Here is a 20031-nt window from a genome sequence, read left to right as displayed (position 1 = left end):
TAAAGTTGGTTAAAGCAGAATGACCTGAATGTAGTAGCATGTCTGAGGATATGGCCCATTATGCTGCTGCCTGAAAAAATTAAGCTGCAGTTGGGCCATTACGCCATTTCCGAGGGTGTGGAGCGGGAAAATGATCATTTCTCCAGGTTGACTGTGGACCTGCTGCGGGTCCACAACCAACCTAAACAAATTATAATTTTTTCCCCCCTATCAACCTCAGTCAGACCCATTTAAAGATGTCAATTGTGACTCACTTTTCTGCTGTTTTAAGTCGCTACCGGGCTATCGTCTGTTATTGTGGGCCAGAAAAGAGCATCGCCTGCCATTTCACATCGTAGTGTTTTTTTTTTTTTTCATCCCTCATTAATGTGCCTTTTCCGTGGGACAGCGCACGAAGGTTCTCTGGTGTGGATCATTGCGCAGCTGTGGGAAAAGTTCTCCTACAGCTGCTGAAGTTCTTGTACAGCCACTAAAGTTCTCCTGCAGCGTGCCGTGCTCTGAGCGCTGGGGGAAATGTTCTCCTTCAGCCGCTAAAGTACTCCTCCAGCGAGCTGTGCACCAAGCGCTGCAGGAGAACTTTATATAGGGGAGACCAGGGCCAGCTTCCCCCTGAAGATTTTAAATTTTATAACTCTCTGAAACACTATTACCAGCACTGAGAGCCAAATTTTGTGAAGCCATAGTTTTTTTTAATCTTTGTTACAGCCTTACTTTAAAAGCCAGAAGAATGGAGGCATCAGGCCAAAACACAGAACAGTGTAGACATGTATCAGGAACATCACAACTGCTAATTTATACACAGTTTAGTAAAAGAAAATCCTTGTGTGTATTTTTTTTTTTTGCTTCAAGATTAATTTCTGTTTACGGTACATTTAAAAAGCTTCTGGCGGGGGCAAAGCACTGAGAAAATTTCCTGCTGAGAACCCTGATTGTGTTTCATTTACTGTGCAATTTTGGTGCTATATGAAATGTGCTATTGCACAGCCTGACCACCGTGCATGATCACACTATCGGGGGCGGTGTTTAGCTAAACATAGTGGAGTTTGTTTTGCGGACGATTTGAAGGCGCTAATTGATGCTGCTAATTCTTCTAACACACACACACACACACTAAAAACAAATCCACCCCGCTGTAAGCCTTCTGGAGGCATGGAGCACTAATAGGATGAAAAGCTGCACAAATTTCTGACACGATTTTTTGCTGGAGTGAGGAAAGCAGACGGCAGTCTGCACACAATGTCGGTGCACGACATATCACAGACTACTGAACAATTTTGAACTATTTAAAGTTTGTGTTGGACTGTTGAGCACCAGTGATGAACACCAAAATGTAAGTCCCTTTTCTGTTGTGTATAAAATAAAAATATGAAATGAGAAGGATCTATTTTCTGCATTATATAAAACAAATAATGAATGTTTTTCCATTCTTTCAACTTAATTTGGTGAAACATGGTACATTCCATCTTTTGCCACACATAATATTTGTACCATTGAACTCAAACATTCATTATTTGTATACTATGGTATTGTTGGTTAAGGTTATACTGACAAATCTTGTCAGCCTATGGTCAAACTACCAATAAGAAGAGAATATATGAAAATGTATTTGTATTGTATTTTATACAAATAAAAGAAAAATTTAAATTGAAAGGATTTAGTGTGAAGCATATGTATACTCACTTTTACTTCCTCTTTGGCAGGTTCTTCAGTGGGGATCTGATTTTCTGTTTGATCCTCAGCTGGTTTGTGTTCCTCCTCTGCAACAGCTTTCAACTGGTTGTCCACAAAGTCTTTCAAAGAATCCAGGTCTCTCTTTCCTTTGAACTGCTCTACCTGAATAAAACATCAGCAAACAAGAAATAACACTTTTTGAGGGACGGGGGACTCGACTCCTTGAAGGCCTCCACTGATAGTATGGCCAAAGCAGGTGGTCACCCCTCAGTCTGGTCTACTTAAGGTTTATTCCTACAATCAAAATCCCCAAGGGCGTGTTGGCTATTGTTGTCTATGTGCTTGTTCTGAGGGTTGGTAATGTTAGAACTTACACCTTGGGAAGACCCTTAGGCCAATTTAATGTTGGGATTTGGCACTATACAAATACAATGAAGGACCCAACAGGATTAGTCAGAATCAAAAGGCATCATCAAGGTGACCCACAAATTTTTCTGCATACCAAACATATGAAACACAAGATGCACCAAATAATCCACTGATGGCTACTGACCCACAAAACCCAATACTGAGCAATGCACAATTAGATGCTTAATCCACATATTCAGTGGCAGCTGTTTAAACACTGTATTATAGCTGTTAAGATTAATGTGGCAAAATTATTTTGAAGTACCTCAGTCCAAGAGCTACAGTAAAAGCAGGGTCAGATGCAAAAACAGCAATTACAGCATCAAATGGCAAATACAAGAATTACTTTGGGATGAGTTAACAGCAATCTCAATCATCTTCAATACCTTCTGTCCATTGTAAAAGAAGAGCAGTGTGGGATATCCCCGTACTCCATGCTCAGAACACACCTCATAGTGCTGTGTACAGTCCACCTAGACAATGAATATACAACACGGGTTATTAGTGTCATTGAGAAAGCAGAGGAAAGCCTGGGTCTGCATATCTGTGTTAATTGCTTTATGACCCAGTAAACCAACAGGTAGATTTATATTACAAGGACCCTGTTCAGTCAAACAGATAACAGGATGAACTTAAAATTATGACAACAAATGATGTACTGCTTCACCTTGTACAAGGATGAAAACAAACTTTAAAGTCATGGGGCACCACTGGAAAAGAACAGATTTCTATGTATGTGGGTTTTATTTTTTCCCCTCACTGTTTTTTGGGAAGGGAGGGGGGAGCGCGCACAAAACTCAAAATGTGCATGAAAATTACAATAGCGATGCCCAGACAGTGAGTGGAAAACTGGTTTAGGCAGTTAATGGAACATGAGTTTCAGCTAAATAAATCCCGATTCCTGAGTTCTTTTGTTAAATTCAATGATGACAGAGCGTTTCTTTTGTGCAATTTCTTTTTACACAGTTGTGCAGTGGACAACATGTACCATGTTACATGGTGCATGTAACATTCTTGCTCTGAAGCAGAGCAAGAATGCACCGGTGCGTGTGTGTGGGGACACACACACACACACCATAAAGTGAGAGAAGACCCCTTTCAATGCCTTTATTTAAATTTCTTACTACACTAAAGTTTAAAAGCACAAGTTCAGTGTTTCTTTGCCTAAGCACTTTAAAGACAGCACTGCATTTGCTTCTTTGTGTGTGAACTAGGTGATGACGACACAGGAAAGGTTGATTACTTTGGTGCAATTAACCACGTTTTTAAAGTGTCAAATGTTTTATCACAAGCACACAAAGCAGCAAAGTCAGAGCTATCGAAACACTGACAGACAGATATCTGCAAAACACAAACAAGAAATGAGTTAATATGCCTGTCGAATTGTTTTCAGTGTGGAAGGTTTCCAGGTCAAGGCCACTCCTGCACCTTCATGTAATCTGGAGTTGTATCAGGAAGGGCATCCGGAGTGTAACTTGTGCCAAATCAAGATGGAGATCCACCTCAGCTCTGGTGTGGCAACCCCAAGTGAAACGAGGGAGAAGCTGAAGGGACTTACTATTCAACAGTCATTCAAATCTGAAAATTGCCAACATCTGATTTTTAGTGTTGTTTAACAAGAACAGGTCCGGTGTCGCCGACCGAACAGTCCCCCTGCCTTCACTGTGCATGCCTCATTTCGGAGCATCAGCAGCGATTCACTGATGATCACCTCCTTTCTGCTCAAAACTGCACTCCAGTCATCATCTAGCTCAATGACCGATATCTGAAGCTTTTGTACAACAGTCATTTCCACATAAATTCAGCATTATTTCATATTAAAAAAGGGGGAGCGATCAAAGTGTCACAGCAGTGTCACTGCTGTATCTACATCATTTGAGCATCAGTAGCGATTCACCGATTATCACCTCGTTTCTGCTTAAAACTGACTTTAGAATGGTTTAAGAGGATTTACTTTGTCATTTGATGGTTAATAATCACATTGCTCCCTTTGCTCACTTTGGGTGTAGAGAGTCAGTCTCAGATACATGCGCAGTGAAGGCAGGGCGGACCAAGGGGATTGTTTGGTCGGCGACACCTGTCTGAGAGAATGCATTGGAGTTGTGCATCTCTGCATTTGCTACATGAATGAACCCACCTGGGTATTAATGGAAAGCCACCCAGCAGACATGGGCTTTCCCTTGAACTTTTTCCACTTGCTGAGATCTTCAGCACTAAAGCGCAAGTAATAGCTGAAGTTCCCTCACAATGAAAGTACCACAGCACATTTGAATTTCCCCAAGTGTCAGCTCATTTGACAAAAAGACATTCCACTGGTACCCAAGGACTCTTCCAAAGACCTAGCCCCAATGCTCATACTCTACCATCGTGCTTTCCCTCATCTTGCAGTCAAGTGAATGTACAAACTAATGTTATGCATATGCTGTGAACCTGTACAGAATGGTTTTGTTTACATGGCCTCACCTTTCCAACCTTAACGTCATTAGAGTGTTCAAACGTAGTAGCCAACTGTTCCCAGGTTGGGGCCATGGCTTTGCAGTGGCCACACCAGGGGGCAAAGAACTTAATAAAATGAGCGCCTAAAAACAACACAGAAAACATGTTAGAAGCACACACAGTTGTTCAAGCGCTGGCTATTAAATGAGTTAAGGGCAAGTTAATACATAAAACCCTGTCCTCCTCACCACCAAAATAAATAAATAAGTGAAATAAAAAAAAAACAATCCATAAAAAGATAATTACAAACAAAAGTAAAAAGGCTGTTTTAAACAGATGCAGAATTAAGTTTATAGATTCTTAATGCGATGGAGTGGCATAAAATGTCATTTTGATTATCAAACTAACGCAGCTTTACCGAGTTGCCTTGAGTGCAATATAAAGCTTTCATAGACGTTATGCTCAACCACTTACAGTGTTTATTGCAGCTCTGTTGCCAAGATGTGAAGGTGGGACCTATAAACACCATTTTGAAAAGGCTTATGTCATATCCTGCCTTTTTTTCATCTCCAAACAAGAAATCGTTTATATTTCATAAAACCAAAACTTTCAACTGCAGCAGCATTTAAAAGTCGTAATTTCACCAAGACAATTATCGTGATGACTGCTTATTTTTGTAGTTGTCGTCTGAAAATTCAGAACGGTGAGGTGACAGATGAAGTGTTACGCTGCGTCACTGATGCAGTGGACTGTGACGCCTGTGCTGGTGTTGAAATGTTGTGCATGTCAGTTATGTAAATCAAAGCAGTGATGTATTTGAATTCTTTAACGAGTAATACTGTAGCACTGTACACACAGTGCAAGTGAAAACAGAAATAATTTGCTAGTGGAGGAGGCAGCTGCACAAATACAGTACCTAAAATTAGTCAGTTTTTTAAAACGAAGAGTTGATCCTTTCCTCTATCTTTACCTTTAGCAATGTGGGTTTTAAAGCTGAGCGCCGTGAGCTCATACATGCCCTGTTTGGGCTCTGGGACTTTAGGTGGCTCCAATTCAATTTCAGGTTCCTTGAGGAGAAACAAAATACACCAAGCATTTACTGCACCCCCAATTCTCCACAAAAATAAGTCAATAAACCTGTACGCAGAACAAGCTATACATTAAAGTACTATTCTTTTAAAGTACTATTCTATTGTTGTTACCCGCCTCTAACAATGGCTAATGCACAATAGCTTCCACATCCTAAATGAGGTAGTAAGTTTGTATTTGGAAAATGAACAAAACCAACCGAAAAATCATCCTGGAGTGTCTTCAGCATCCAGGTTTCCAGTGATTGTAGATCTCTTGACCCCTGATATTTAATTGCCTCCTGGTCTGGTTTAAACAATTTCAGCCTGCATAAAACAAAAGACTGATATAGCAGACTCAACTCAAGTGGAAAATGACTGAAGAAGAGTGTATTTAAACTTTTGTGCATGGACACAATCTAACATATCTGTCAATGAAGGGTCTCACTCACCCAGGTGAAGATACTTATTTGTTTACAGAGGAAGCTAACAATTAAAGAGAAACTGTTATAATCTCTTGCTGAGCAGACCGTTTTCCAGAGAATTTCTCCCTCAAACGGTATGATGAGTGATGAAATGCTTTGTTCTGCAGTAACTGGATGTCTTGTTGGTTTTCAAAATTCTAGAAATCTGACAGAAACTAGCAGTTCAATCACTTTTATAAACTGTAAATTCCAGTAAAGTACACTGTAATAAAGAGATACTTCGGTTAATTATTAGTGGATGACAGCTGTGTTGCATGTACTTTTCCAGACAGCAGCAGTATGTGTTAAGAAATATCTTTAAAATGCCTTGCCAATATTTTGTTAAATGTATCTTAAAAGTGTCACTTGGTGGTTGTAATAACTTTTCTTCTTGCATGTGCCAATGAAGTCACTAAACCTGAAGAAAAACTTGAAGTTGAGAATCAAGCCATGTTCACTGCAGTGTAACCAGTACTCACGTGGGGTAGCCTCTGACCCCGTGCACATTTGAGCAGAACTTTGTGTTCTGGACACAGTCTACTTTTACTACATACACTGGGGGGTCATCCATGCCATTGTATTTATCTGCCAGTTCATTCCATGTTGGCTGCAACCTCTGACAATGGCCACACCTAAGAGAAGGACCAAAGAAAAAAAAAAGTTACATTAGCCTCAACCTTTGAAGGAATTTTGAACCCCCCCCCCCCCCCCCCACCACCACCCTCAATGCTCTGACACCATCTGTATGATGCATTGGTGCCGTTTCAGTAACTCCTATTTAATACCAGACATCTTTGCAGCTAACACCCCTATTCTATTACGATCCCCCACGATCCAGAAAGGTGCAAAAACAGGAAAACTGCTTACTCCGGCATGCCTCCTATCAGGCTGGCTTATAAAGTGCATACCTGGTAACTCGCTTGAAAATGAAAGTAAAGCTGTGCCTGGCTGTGTTCTCTGCCAGAACCGCAACAAACGCTTTTGCTTCAAATTTTTCCCCCGATTGAGCACAATCAAACAAGTTTCAAGCTGTACTTACGAGGACTAACCACATTTAAAGAGTTTTGAACAAGCCTGAAGTTATTAAGACCACGAACACCCAGATGTGACCATGTGATGCCAATTTGGTGAATCAGGATGAAATTTTTGAACACCTCAAAAATTTCACCCTGATTTCAAAACTGGTGCTGACGATAGCTGTAACTACTGTGTATACCAACTTTGTTCCAGATCGAAAAAAGATGGATCAAGAAGTTACTGCGATGCTTCAAAAACACACCCAACTTGCTATTCAGGATGAAACAGGAAGGAACGACACTCTGGAATAGGGGAATAAAGGCAAAGGTGCATTTAAAAATGTATAAACGTTTGTGATTCTTAACATGGTCTACATAATGAGTTGTTGCACTGCAACCTGGGCACAGTGCAGCATGAGAGTTACTAACATTTGGCCCATCTGTTTGGGCCACCCGCCTTTTGTGTGGATTTGTTTATACTCGAGTGACTGCGGATTAATGTTGAAGAAAAAAAAAGTGGGTGCACCCAGAGATCTGTCAGTGATGCCAGAATATCTTGTTTACACCCCATACCCTATGGTGTGGAGGGTAGTGATGCTAAAATTGAGTGATACTCGTTTTGTGCATTCTTTAATATGAAAACTGGAAGAAAAAAACAAAACAAAAAAAAAAAACAGTTGTGATCAGTCATTTACACACACTCATGAATTTTATGGAAATTCTGGGCTTTTAATCATGTCGAACAGTTTGCCAGGGTGGAATGATTGTACAGCATACACAAAATACTTTAAAAAAACAAGAACTGGGTACAAGTTTGAATTGATTTGGATTGTGTCTAATCCACACAGGGCCACTCCCAACATATACAGTAGTGTTCAGAATAATAGTAGTGCTATGTGACTAAAAAGATTAATCCAGGTTTTGAGTATATTTCTTATTGTTACATGGGAAACAAGGTACCAGTAGATTCAGTAGATTCTCACAAATCCAACAAGACCAAGCATTCATGATATGCACACTTAAGGCTATGAAATTGGGCTATTAGTTTAAAAAAAAAAGTAGAAAAGGGGGTGTTCACAATAATAGTAGCATCTGCTGTTGACACTACAAACTCAAAACTATTATGTTCAAACTGCTTTTTTAGCAATCCTATGAATCACTAAACTAGTATTTAGTTGTATAACCACAGTTTTTCATGATTTCTTCACATCTGCGAGGCATTAATTTGGTTGGTTTGGAACCAAGATTTTGCTCATTTACTAGTGTGCTTGGGGTCATTGTCTTGTTGAAACACCCATTTCAAGGGCATGTCCTCTTCAGCATAATGCAACATGACCTCTTCAAGTAGTTTGACATATCCAAACTGATCCATGATACCTGGTATGCGATATATAGGCCCAACACAATAGTAGGAGAAACATGCCCATATCATGATGCTTGCACCACCATGCTTCACTGTCTTCACTGTGAACTGTGGCTTGAATTCAGAGTTTGGGGGTCGTCTCTCAAACTGTCTGCGGCCCTTGGACCCAAAAAGAACAATTTTACTCTCATCAGTCCACAAAATATTCCTCCATTTCTCTTTAGGCCAGTTGATGTGTTCTTTGGCAAATTGTAACCTCTTCTGCATGTCTTATTTAACAGAGGGACTTTGCAGGGGATTCTTGCAAATAAATTAGCTTCACACAGGCGTCTAACTGTCACAGCACTTACAGGTAACTCCAGACTGTCTTTGATCATCCTGGAGCTGATCAATGGGTGAGCCTTTGCCATTCTGGTCATTCTTCTATCCATTTTGATGGTTGTCTGTTTTCTTCCACGCATCTCTTTTTTTTTGTCCATTTTAAAGCATTGGAGATCACTGTAGATGAACAGCCTATAATTTTTTGCATATAAGTTTTCCCCTCTCCAATCAACTTTTTAATCAAACTACACTGTTTTTCTGAACAATGTCTTGAACGTCCCATTTTCCTCAGGCTTTCAAAGAGAAAAGCATGTTCAACAAGTGCTGGCTTCATCCTTAAATAGGGGACACCTGATTCACACCTGTCTGTTCCACAAAACTGACGAACTCACTGACTGAATGCCACACTACTATTATTGTGAACACCCCCTTTTCTACTTTTTTTTTTTTTTTTTTAAACTAATAGCCCAATTTCATAGCCTTAAGAGTGTGCATATCATGAATGCTTGGTCTTGTTGGATTTGTGAGAATCTGACTCTACTGGTACCTTATTTCCCATGTAACAATAAGAAATATACTCAAAACCTGGATTAATCTTTTTAATCACGCAGCACTACTATTATTCTGAACACTACTGTAGATAAACTTTATTACAGACTCAAGGTCCAGATAAAAGAACAAAACACCATACATGCAACAACAAAGAAGAAAATAAATAAACAAACAAACAAACATTACAATATAGGGACACGAGACGCCCTTGAATAAAAGACACTTATACCAGTGTTTCCAAATCTGTGACATATACCGTGTGGCACTATAGGAAATATTAATCAATCAGAATTATTTAAACAAGAGATGAACCTAAATATCATTGTTCTTAAAATGGCTTGGAGAGTGTTCACACGTGCCATCACAAACATTTCAGTGGCACTGGTCCATCGGGGCCTTTTTAATAAAATTCTCAAAGAGTCATAAGTAGGGGTACCGTAAAGAAAAGAAAATCGATTCACGTCAGAATCGCGATTCTTATTACGATTCTGAATGGATCCAAAATGTCCAAGAAGCATTTTTTAAACATTTTCTTGCTTAATCGTTGCGTGTACCGTTTGTGAAGCAACGGCCTCCGTACTACAGCATCCCCGCTAGGGGAGGGTCCGGCGTGTTTCAAACATTTGTGAGCTGCAGATTAGCATGGCAGACGAAAAGCTAATTCAGCCAGCACCGTCATCGCTGAAGGCAAATGTTTGGGTGCATTTCGGATTTTATTATTTGCCGCACAAGAAGGAGCTTGACATGACTTATGCAGTGTGCAAACTCTGCAAAATGAAAGTCAAGTAATTCGGGAACACTTCAAATCCTCGAGTCCACATGCTACGCCATCAGCCGGAGCTAAAAGAAGTGGAGCAGCGGCCGCTGCTAACTACTGACCAGCGCACACTCCATCACTTCACTAAACTGCCAGCCAACTCTGAACGAGCAAAGCGGATAAGTAAATCCATCGCATGTTTCATTTCAAAAGATCTTCGCCCCTACAGCGTTGTGGAGAACGAAGGCTTTAGATTCATGCTGCAAACAATTGAGCCTAAATACGTCATACCGTCACGTCAGTTTTTCACAGAGAAAGCCATACCACAACTTTACAAAGAGACAAAGTTAAAGTTGAGGAAGTCTTGGCCAAAGCCCACAGAGTAGCGGTTACCTGCGATGCATGGACTTCCAGAGCAACGCACTCCGTCACTTTCACGGCTCATTACATCACCGACACCTGGCAGATTGAGTCACGTGTGTTACAAACACAAGTGATGCATGAAAGCCACACAGCCACCAAAGTGAATTTGATGTTCCACAGTGTGGCAGGTGAATGGAAACTAAAAATCACGGATGTGGTTATAGTTACAGATAACGCTGCAAATATGCTGGCTGCTGTGCAGCTTGATCATTTAACACATATCACGTGTTTTGCACACATTAAACCTGGCTGCTCAGCGAGCACTGAAGCTTAACCCTGTGTCACGACTTCTTGGGAGGATAAGGCGAATCACTGGCTTTTTCCACCGAAGCCCCATCGCAAGCCATGACCTGCAGGAGAAACAGAAACTTCTCCATTTACCAGCACACAGGCTGAAAACCGACATAGCAACAAGATGGAACAGCGCTTACGAGATGGTCGAAAGATTTTTAGAGCAGCAGCCTGCAATCTGTGCTGCTCTCCTCTCTCTGCAAGTGAGAAAAGGTGGAAGTTCAGGTGACATCTGCACACTCAGTGAAACTGACATCTCCAATGCTGAGGAAATAGCCAAAGCGCTGAAACCGTTAAGGGATGCAACGAACAACATGTCAAAGGACTCCATGCCCACATTGTCAGTGATTGCGCCGTTACATGCTCAGTTGCTTCATGACACCGCAGCAGGCTTTGCTGAGGATGACACACCGCTTGTGCAGGAAATAAAACTGACTATCCATGAAGATCTTGCAAAGAGATACACAAGTGTGCAGACTAAGAACATTCTTCTCACTGCCTCCACATTGGATCCCAGGTTCAAAGCTCTGCCTTTCCTCACCAAAGAGGAGCAACTGGACATCCATGCCAAAGTGATTGCAGAGGCTGCTGCTCTTGAGGTAATTATATTTTTTTAAAATGTGTAGAGTACACATACATATATACATTATTAATGAGGATGAAGCTTAATGAATAAATGTTTAAGATATTTAACAATTAAGGAGCATATTATGCAGTGCATACAATTGATGTTATAGGACTTCCACATATAACAGAAAAAATAGAATGTGGCATCTGCTCTGGCTTATCTGCAGAAAGAGGTGATGCCAGCTGAGGATGAGAATGCAAAGATCATAAAAGAAGAAGACCCTCCTGTTCCTAAAAGAGCATCAGCACTTGTTAACCTGCTCGGAAAGACATTTCAGAATCAGAATCAGAAGACGTTTATTGCCATTGCCAGTGAACAGGATTCACAGACTAGGAATTTGCGTCGGTACAATGGTGTAACATTAAGAAGAGATAAAATGCTAAGATAAAATATAACGTGTGTCAAAATTAGATAAAATCTAAGATAAAAAAAGAAATATGAAATATGAAAGGCTGTGTGCAACAGAAAAACAGAGAAACAGAAAAAAACAGTGCAGTGCGAGGAGTGCAATTAAAAACCAAAGTACACTGTCTAAAGTGACCCGTGATAAAATGATAAAGTGACAGAGTTAAGCTTAAGGTGACTGAGTTATGAGGAGTTTATGAGTCTAACGGCAGAGGGGAATAAACTGTTCTTATGGCGGAAGGTTCTGGTCCGGATGGACCGTAGCCTCCTGCCCGAGGGGAGTGGTTTGAACAGACCGTGTGCAGGGTGAGAAGGGTCAGCTGTGATCCGACCTGCTCGGCCCAGAGTCCTGGAGACGTGTAGGTCGTGGAGAGATGGAAGGCTACAGCCAATCACCTTCTCAGCAGAGGCCACAATGCGCTGCAGTCTGTGTCTGTCCCTGGCTGTGGCCCCGGCATACCACACCGTGATGCAGAGGATGGACTCGATGATGGCCGTGTAGAACTGCACCATCAGCTGGACAGGCAGCTTGGCCTTCTTCAGCTGCCGCAGGAAGTACATCTTCTGCTGGGCCTTCTTGATGAGGGAGCTGATGGTTGACTCCCACTTGAGGTCCTGGGTGATGGTGGTGCCGAGGAAGCGGTGACAGACCACATTTACTGAGATAAGAGCTGTGTCCAAATCTGCCAGCATCAAAACTGAAGAAGAGCTGAGGAAATATCTGGAGGCCCCTACACTGTCACTCTCAGAGGACCTCCTTCAGTGGTGGAGTTCCCATGAGACATGTTTCCCTTACATGGCTAAATTAGCTAAAAGTTTCTTATGCATACCTGGCACTAGTGTTGCAGCAGAGAAAGTTTTCTCTACTGCAGGGGATATTGTGACTGCACAAAGGAGCAATCTAACCCCAGACCATGTTGACCAACTCCTCTTTCTGCAAAAGAACTTAGACATTGCTTCTGGACAATAATCCCTCATTAAAAAAAACAAAAAAAAAAAAAATATATATATATATATCTACACACACACACACACACACACACACACACACACACACACACACACACACACACACACACACACAGAGTGCATGTTCTGTTGAGCATTGTAGCATCACTTGTATTAGTTTATTTGTGTTAATTTTTTCATTTTTACATGGCAGTGTTCTGATGAATTTAAAGGGCTGTTAGCCACAGCCCTACTGGTTTAAGTTAAATTTGCATTGTAGAGAAGCTTGAATCTTCGACTGGACTGGGTTGCTTGACGTGAGGACGTTTCGCTTCAAATCACAGAAGCTTCCTCAGCTAAAATTCTTGCTCTGGTAGTCTGACTTCTGTCTTGACTCTTGTAGAGAAGAACAAACCAGAAGCCAACAAAAGCTGGAGTTTTTAACCTAACCAGACCCCTCCTACCGAGAGGCCGACTGCTATAGGCTAGTGACTAAACAATAGCTCTAATTAGCACCTATTGTGCTCTAGTTAGCACTCTCCTAATGATGGGATGGAAGCCTCCCTGATGGCTCCCTTGACGACTCTCCTGATGACGTGAATGACTCATTACCATGAACAAAAGACTGAAACTGCTTTGACCTGAGTACCCCTTTGTAAACAGGGGACAAAGCGCGTCTGAGTCCCGCCCCCCGGTTAAGGCTGGGTTTCAACTGTTTTACAAAGAATGCTTCCTTGACACCTCTCTCAAACCATTTCTTCTCTCTGGCTAAGATTTTAGCTTCCTTAAATTTGCATTAATTCTTTTTTTTTTTTCCATTTTTACATGGCAGTGTTCTGATTAATTTAAAGGGCTGTTAGCCACAGCCCTACTGGTTTAAGTTAAATTTGCATTAATTTATTTATTTATTTTTCATTTTTACATGGCAGTGGTCTGATAAATTTAAAGGGCTGTTAGCCACAGCCCTACTGGTTTAAGTTAAATTTGCATTAATTTTTTTTTTTTTTTTTTTTCCCCATTTTTACATGGCAGTGGTCTGATAAATTTACACAGTGCATGTTGTTGAGCACTGTAGCATCACTTGTTTTAACAGTTTATTTGCGTTAATTTTTTCATTTAAAAAAGGCAGTGGTGTGATAAATTTAAAGGGCTGTTAGCCACAGCCCTACTGGTTTAAGTTAAATTAGGCTGAAGCTGTAAAATTATGATCAAAGTTGATGAAACTTGAGAAGTAATCAAAATATGTGAAGGAACAGTTAAGTGAAAACTCTGTTTTATGTTGTAGTTGAGATGTACCTGGTTTTCTGTTTCAAGTTATTGATGAGAAATTTGAAAAATAAATGACCTCTGTCAAAAGATTATCTCTGTGTTTACATCTTTAGAATCGCTTGATTAACCTTGTAAAGCTGCATTTTCTTAAACAAAGATTTTTAAGTAATATAACTATTTCTCAGTGCTCTTTCAAGCTTAGAGGAATGTAGGTAATCCTGTAATTGGCACACTTTGTTACAAAGAGTACTGATTGTAAATTGAGAATCGGTTTGAATCGAAAATCGATTCTGAATTGAATCGTCACCCCAAGAATCGGAATCGAATCGTGAGTTGTAAGATTCACATCCCTAATTATAAGCCACTTGTAGTCTCTGAAGGCTCGCTTTCTTATAGTTTATCCACAGATGTGCAGTGTACAGAGATGTACAAAACGCTTGAAACAAAGCCAGCTTCACTTCATCGGAGCAGTAGCCAAATTTTCGAACTAATGTGTTTGCTCTGACATATAGTGTACGACACTGACGAAAAATATCCTCATCATCACTCAGCGTATCTGTAATCACATGACCAAGATACCTCACCTGATTACATACATTCAGCACATGACTTGTCACAGTAAAAATCAGGAAAAACCAAATGTTTGTCATCATTCATTCTGGCAATCATGATCATACTTTTCATATCATTATATTTCTAACAATTTCTACTGCCATTAAACTGCAACTCTCAATGATTTTAATGTATTAACTGGTAGCATATTTAAGTACATACACGGTACAGTTGAAACCTGTTAACTCGTGTATGCGTTAACCTGTGGTCAATTTGTGGAACCTGAAAATTTAGTCTACTGTATAAAAGTCAAGATTTTCATCAAATTTGAACATTTTTGGGAGGGGCGGGGGCATAAATTTCAGACCAGTCTGAAACAAATCACATCATTCTTTCATTGTCATAGCATCCACATCATCTCCAGCAACTTCTACAAAGATTTTCAAGCACGCAAAGTCTGGTTGTTAAAGCAAGCAAGTTTTCAAGTCCACAAGTGGCCATCATGTCCTGTTGCGGAAAAGATCTAAACAAGAAAATCACATCCAGATCCGTAAACAAAAAAAACTCTGAATTGTCCACACTGACGAAGCCCTCATCGCTCAAGTGCAACAGTCCAAGTAAGAAGAAGATCCTGAACCCACTCCAGATGAAGGAATAATTACCATCCAGGAAGGAATCACACTTCAAATAGTCAAAACTATTGTAATATGTCAAGGTAAGCTGATTTTAACTTTTTGGTCATCTTCATTAACTCGTGGGTCGATTTTGTGAACCCCAATTTGCGCAAGTTAATGGGGTTTACCTGTATATAAAATTGTATTTTTCAGCCCAGTTAATTTATTTTTGCAAGCAGCAATATTATATTCATTTAAACAGTATGTTCTGATTGAACTGCACGTTAATTACAAAAGACAAGAAACTGTAAACATCATCTTAATAATTACAAAGAAATTTCCACTGGGTAACAGTTCTTGGTTGATGATCACTTCCTCAGTCACTCCAACAAGTGCCACTTAAGATATGGTCAAATCAGCTACAACTGATGGAGACAAGCAGTCGGTTTCGTCACCAAGATGGCTTGTAAATCACTTCAAAGGTGTTAGGTTACAAAAATAGGGTTTTTAAGGTTTAGAAGTGTTTATGTCTCACCATATTGGATTATTTTGTTTGAGCAAGCAGCCAGTTGATGTCACACTGCCTATTCCACTTGGACTGGCAGTCGCCTTGATGAGTCGCTCAGTATTTGCTTAAAATTCAGGTCTATTTTGGCCCAGCCTAGCTGGTAGCTAGGGGTGAAATGATTGAGAAACTTGAATAATTTGATTACAACAAATGTTCGAGGCAAGGAATTTGCCGCCAACATTTTTTGTCATCAGCTTTTTTGTAAAAGGCTTCGTTTAACACTGTAGTACATACGGCAGGCCTGTATGTGGCACTATAACGTTCCCACAAAAAAAACAGAGAAGACGACCACAGAGCATGCGCATAACTAATGCAGGAGCTAATCAATGTAGCAAGTGATGCCACAAGTTTACAAAGCCACATGCTGATCATCTGAAACGGACTTATTATGCATTTATAGTGAAGTAGTGTGTTTGTATTTTTTTTTTTTTTTTTTAAACACGGTTTGGTGCACTGGCTGCTCTCCACCTCCGCAGATGAAGTGAAAGGACGCGGACTTTAAATGAATCATGTTTAACTATTCAAAAAACTAAACAAAAGAAAACAAAAAAGTCTTTATTCAGATTTTTATCAGAGTTTTTATCAACAGGCTGTACAGTTAATTTATCAGTGCAGTTTTTGTGGAAATGCTGCACTCCACAGCAGTTTTTCAGAGGCTGTTATTTGCCAAGTATCCACAGACAACAAGGAATTTGACTTCGGTTTGAGCTGCACTTTCTCTGTACGACATGTAGAAATATACACTAAACACTGAATAAATCCCAGTAATAAAAAGTGCAATCAGAGGTGGGACAAAGTCACTCTCAAGTCATCAATCAGCAAGTCTCAAGTCAGTTTGCAAACAAATCATTAGGACTTGAGATTTGACTTGGGACTTGCTGATTCATGACTTGAGTGACATCGTCCCACCTCTGTGTGCAATAAGGGGGGGGGGGGGGGGAGAGACCTGTCCACAGACTGAAGAGTTCACAGACTGCCTGGCCTTATGGTTTGGCAAAGTTCCCAAACTCTTAATGTGCTAAAAGAAATAGTTACCTGGGAAAACAGAGAGAGAGGAAACATCCTAAACATAAAACTCTGCATGATGGCACAGTGACATTGTGCCTTCACTTAGGGCCCCTTCACACATAGTCCGAATTTGGTCAAATTACGGCAAAACAGTTCAAATTAGCATCGCCAACGGGCAGGCGTGCACGATCCTAGTGCAACGGTGTCTTTCGAGCAGGAACACAGTGCGAGCAGCTGCAGCAGCTTGCACTGTGGGATGAGCTGCACCACACTGCACTGCTGATATGGAGGAAAATAAAATAAAAACCAGCTGTATAATTAGTGAATATCACTGGGTTGATATAAATAATACATAAAAAAGGGGATGCAATACAGAACCCCGTGGTTAAATAACCCTGGTTAAAAAAAAAAAAAAAAGCCACTCGCAGGATTTGAACCCACACGCTCTGATTATCAGACAGAAACCTTATCACTGTGCCCAAGCAGTTCAACACATTTCCTAAAAAAGAAAAACAAAAAGCGCTGTGATAACTGACCAAACAGCGTTTGGTACAGCGTATTTCTGCCAATATCTGACTGAATAATGTTCTGTTGTTAAATAAAGTGATGGAAGGAGAGAAAAACTGTTTACCTGGCATATTTTTCAAAAATTCCCCACTAATCCGATTAATCGTGTCGAAACCCCATCAGATTAATCGATAACCCAAATAATCATTTGTTGCAGGCCTTGTCAGCATTTTCCTTTTAATCATATGTGTAAGACTGCTGTGCAGTAGGGGTATGTGCAATATTGGTGTGTGTATTAAGTTATGTACAATATGCATGAGTTATGCAATTATACCGTGGCAGCTTTATCTGTGCAGCTCTTGGAGTCCAAGACAAATTTCCCAGAAGGGACAATCAAGTGTATCATAACTTAATGCTCCTCTTATTCATATTTATTCTTGTCTGTGATTAATTTTGTCAGCAACTTCGATGTCAGAAGCATCCTAACCTCAGAGGACAAAGCATTCACTGCCTCAGTCCAGATTTTTTTTTAAAAAACATGATGTTGAGATTCTCTTTGGGAGTGACAAGAATGGACAAGATTAGGAATGAACATATCAGAGGGACAGCTCAGGTGGGACGGTTTGGAGACAAAGTCAGAGAGGCCAGATTGAGATGGTTTGGACATGTGCAGAGGAGGGACCCAGGGTATATAGGGAGAAGGATGCTGAGGATGGATCCACCAGGCAGGAGGAGAAGAGGACCAAAGAAGAGATTCATGGATGTGCTGAGAGAGGACATGCAGGTGGTTGGTGTGACAGAGAAAGATACAGAGGACAGGGTGAGATGGAAACGATTGATCTGCTGTGGCGACCCCTAACGGGAACAGCCGAAAGACAAAGAAGAAGAAGAAGTTGCTGCATATAAAACACTATGGAAGGAACACCTTTGTTTACCATCTGACAATCATTTCTACTTTCCACTGCTGTTAAAATTTTGTTTATATTAACTTTTACAGCTCTTAACAATTGTCTGTTACCATAGTTCTGAACAGTGCTCTTGTCATTAAACACCACACGGATGTTCTTGTGAAGACAAACAGAGGCATGATGGTATGCCAATTCCAGTCTGAGCACGAGAGATTAGAATGATTCAGACTAACAAACATATGCATGGTGGTGAAAAAAATTGGCTGGTAAGAAAGTGTCATGAATCTGGCTGCACTTTTGCACAATTATTTTATACAGAGTGAAAACATTTCTGCACATATTAGTGAATTAGGCCCAGGCCCAGATATTCGCCCTCGTCTAACTCAGGCGAATATCTGTCATTTTGGGCGACTGGGCGTGAACGTTGGGCCTCTGAAAATGCATACCGCCCTCCAAAAGCATGTTATTGTATTATTATACAGTATACCCTTATAGGATGCAATCAAATTATTATATACAGCAATAAATGTCTTAAAAATAAATAAAAATGTGGGATTTTTTTTTTTGCATACTGTCCTACATATGATGTTTCTCAGTCAGATATCATCCGACTTGGATGAGTTTGGAGACGTAATAAGTGGGTGCTCACTGTGGATAGTAAAATAATAATAAAAAATATGTTAAAGCTATTAAGATGGTGAATACTTTTACAATCTCATACAAATTGCTTGCTTTCACTTTCTTGGATGAAGTCTGACTCAAAGCTCTTTAGATAGGAATTACAAGAAACCTCTCAAGTTCACTTAGGGATCCGTAGACCCCATTTTTGAACTTCCAACATCCAGAGAATGCCACGTAAGCACAGCTCACCCGAAACCAGCCATAAAATAACTCTATAAAATGTTTATGTTGCATTATTTAATGCTCCCAGCACATTACCCACTCCAAAGTTTTCCATTCCACTCGCAAGTTATCCATTAGCAACATTAGCTCAGGACATCTAACTGTTTTCCGCTAGCTAAGCTAGTTAGCAAATTAAAGTAGTGAAACCAGTTCGCCAACAGGAACAGCTAGCCAGTTAGCTAACACACCGGTCAACTCCAAACTCGCGCTTAAAGCACCTTATGCTGTTTTGAAAATTCAGAATATATATATACACATTTATATCCGTAACTTACGTTTAACGTCGCCAGTAAAAACTTACGAAGCGTTAACTCACCACGGAGCGTAAAACATGACAAAGTGAGGCGCAGTGGGCACAGCCTCCTTAAACATATCCACCGTGTATGTGTGCTTGGCGTGCTCGTCTTCTTCTTCCGCGTCAGCATCACAAATTACATCGACTACCAGTAACGAAGAATAAATAAAACACAGCAAAAGGAACGAACAATCATATTTCGTACAGGCCATGGTGAAACTCGCAGCAGGACCAATTCTCTGTCAGCGTGCACGCCCCTCCAGCACAAACCTCAAATAACACAGCGCTGTGGATCAATCCTCCTCCACAGAGTCCTGATCTTTTACAAATCTGTGATTCGCACCGCTTCCTGTTGACGTGCTCACATCTACGGGAGTCCCGATGGTACAAATCTTATCGGGAACAGAATGATTAATATTTCATTTTTCTTGCGCGATATTTCATTCATTCATTCATGCGTTGTCTGTACCCGCTTATTCCAATTAAGGGTCACGGAGCGTGCTGGAGCCTATCCCAGCGGACATTGGTCAAGAAGCGGGATACACGTTATGTACATGCACTGAATTTTTTTTTTAAATAAATTAAATCAGTCAGTTTTATCTAAATTATGGGTCTTTTAGTGAAGCTTAGTGGCCGGCGATCATCTTAGAATAACTT

General features: G+C 40.5%; 1 protein-coding gene across 4 annotated transcripts in view; it reads right to left on the bottom strand.

The window, feature by feature from the left end:
* txndc5 (thioredoxin domain containing 5) overlaps positions 1 to 19613 on the bottom strand; it is a 33363-nt gene extending 13750 nt beyond the window's left edge. For 3 of the 4 annotated variants that reach the window (XR_004560891.1, XM_034171082.1, XM_034171089.1), the window contains exons 1-7: positions 19396 to 19612; positions 6526 to 6678; positions 5804 to 5909; positions 5486 to 5582; positions 4543 to 4658; positions 2466 to 2552; positions 1681 to 1833 (exon numbers count right to left, since the gene is read on the bottom strand). Coding sequence is in view for 3 of the 4 variants with exons in the window: in XM_034171082.1 (XP_034026973.1) it covers positions 1681 to 1833; positions 2466 to 2552; positions 4543 to 4658; positions 5486 to 5582; positions 5804 to 5909; positions 6526 to 6678; positions 19396 to 19586 (903 nt within the window). In the remaining variant the exon portion in view is untranslated. Of the gene's footprint in view, positions 1 to 1680; positions 1834 to 2465; positions 2553 to 4542; positions 4659 to 5485; positions 5583 to 5803; positions 5910 to 6525; positions 6679 to 19395 lie in introns of all 4 variants that reach the window. The other variant, XM_034171099.1, reaches the window with a different exon arrangement.
* Positions 19614 to 20031: the final 418 nt, after the last annotated feature.

This window comes from Thalassophryne amazonica, chromosome 1 (genome assembly GCF_902500255.1).
Source record: "Thalassophryne amazonica chromosome 1, fThaAma1.1, whole genome shotgun sequence".
Classification (NCBI taxonomy): domain Eukaryota; kingdom Metazoa; phylum Chordata; class Actinopteri; order Batrachoidiformes; family Batrachoididae; genus Thalassophryne; species Thalassophryne amazonica.
The sequence above is the reverse complement of the archived record's forward strand: the minus strand, read 5'-3'. Positions and strand labels throughout refer to the sequence as shown.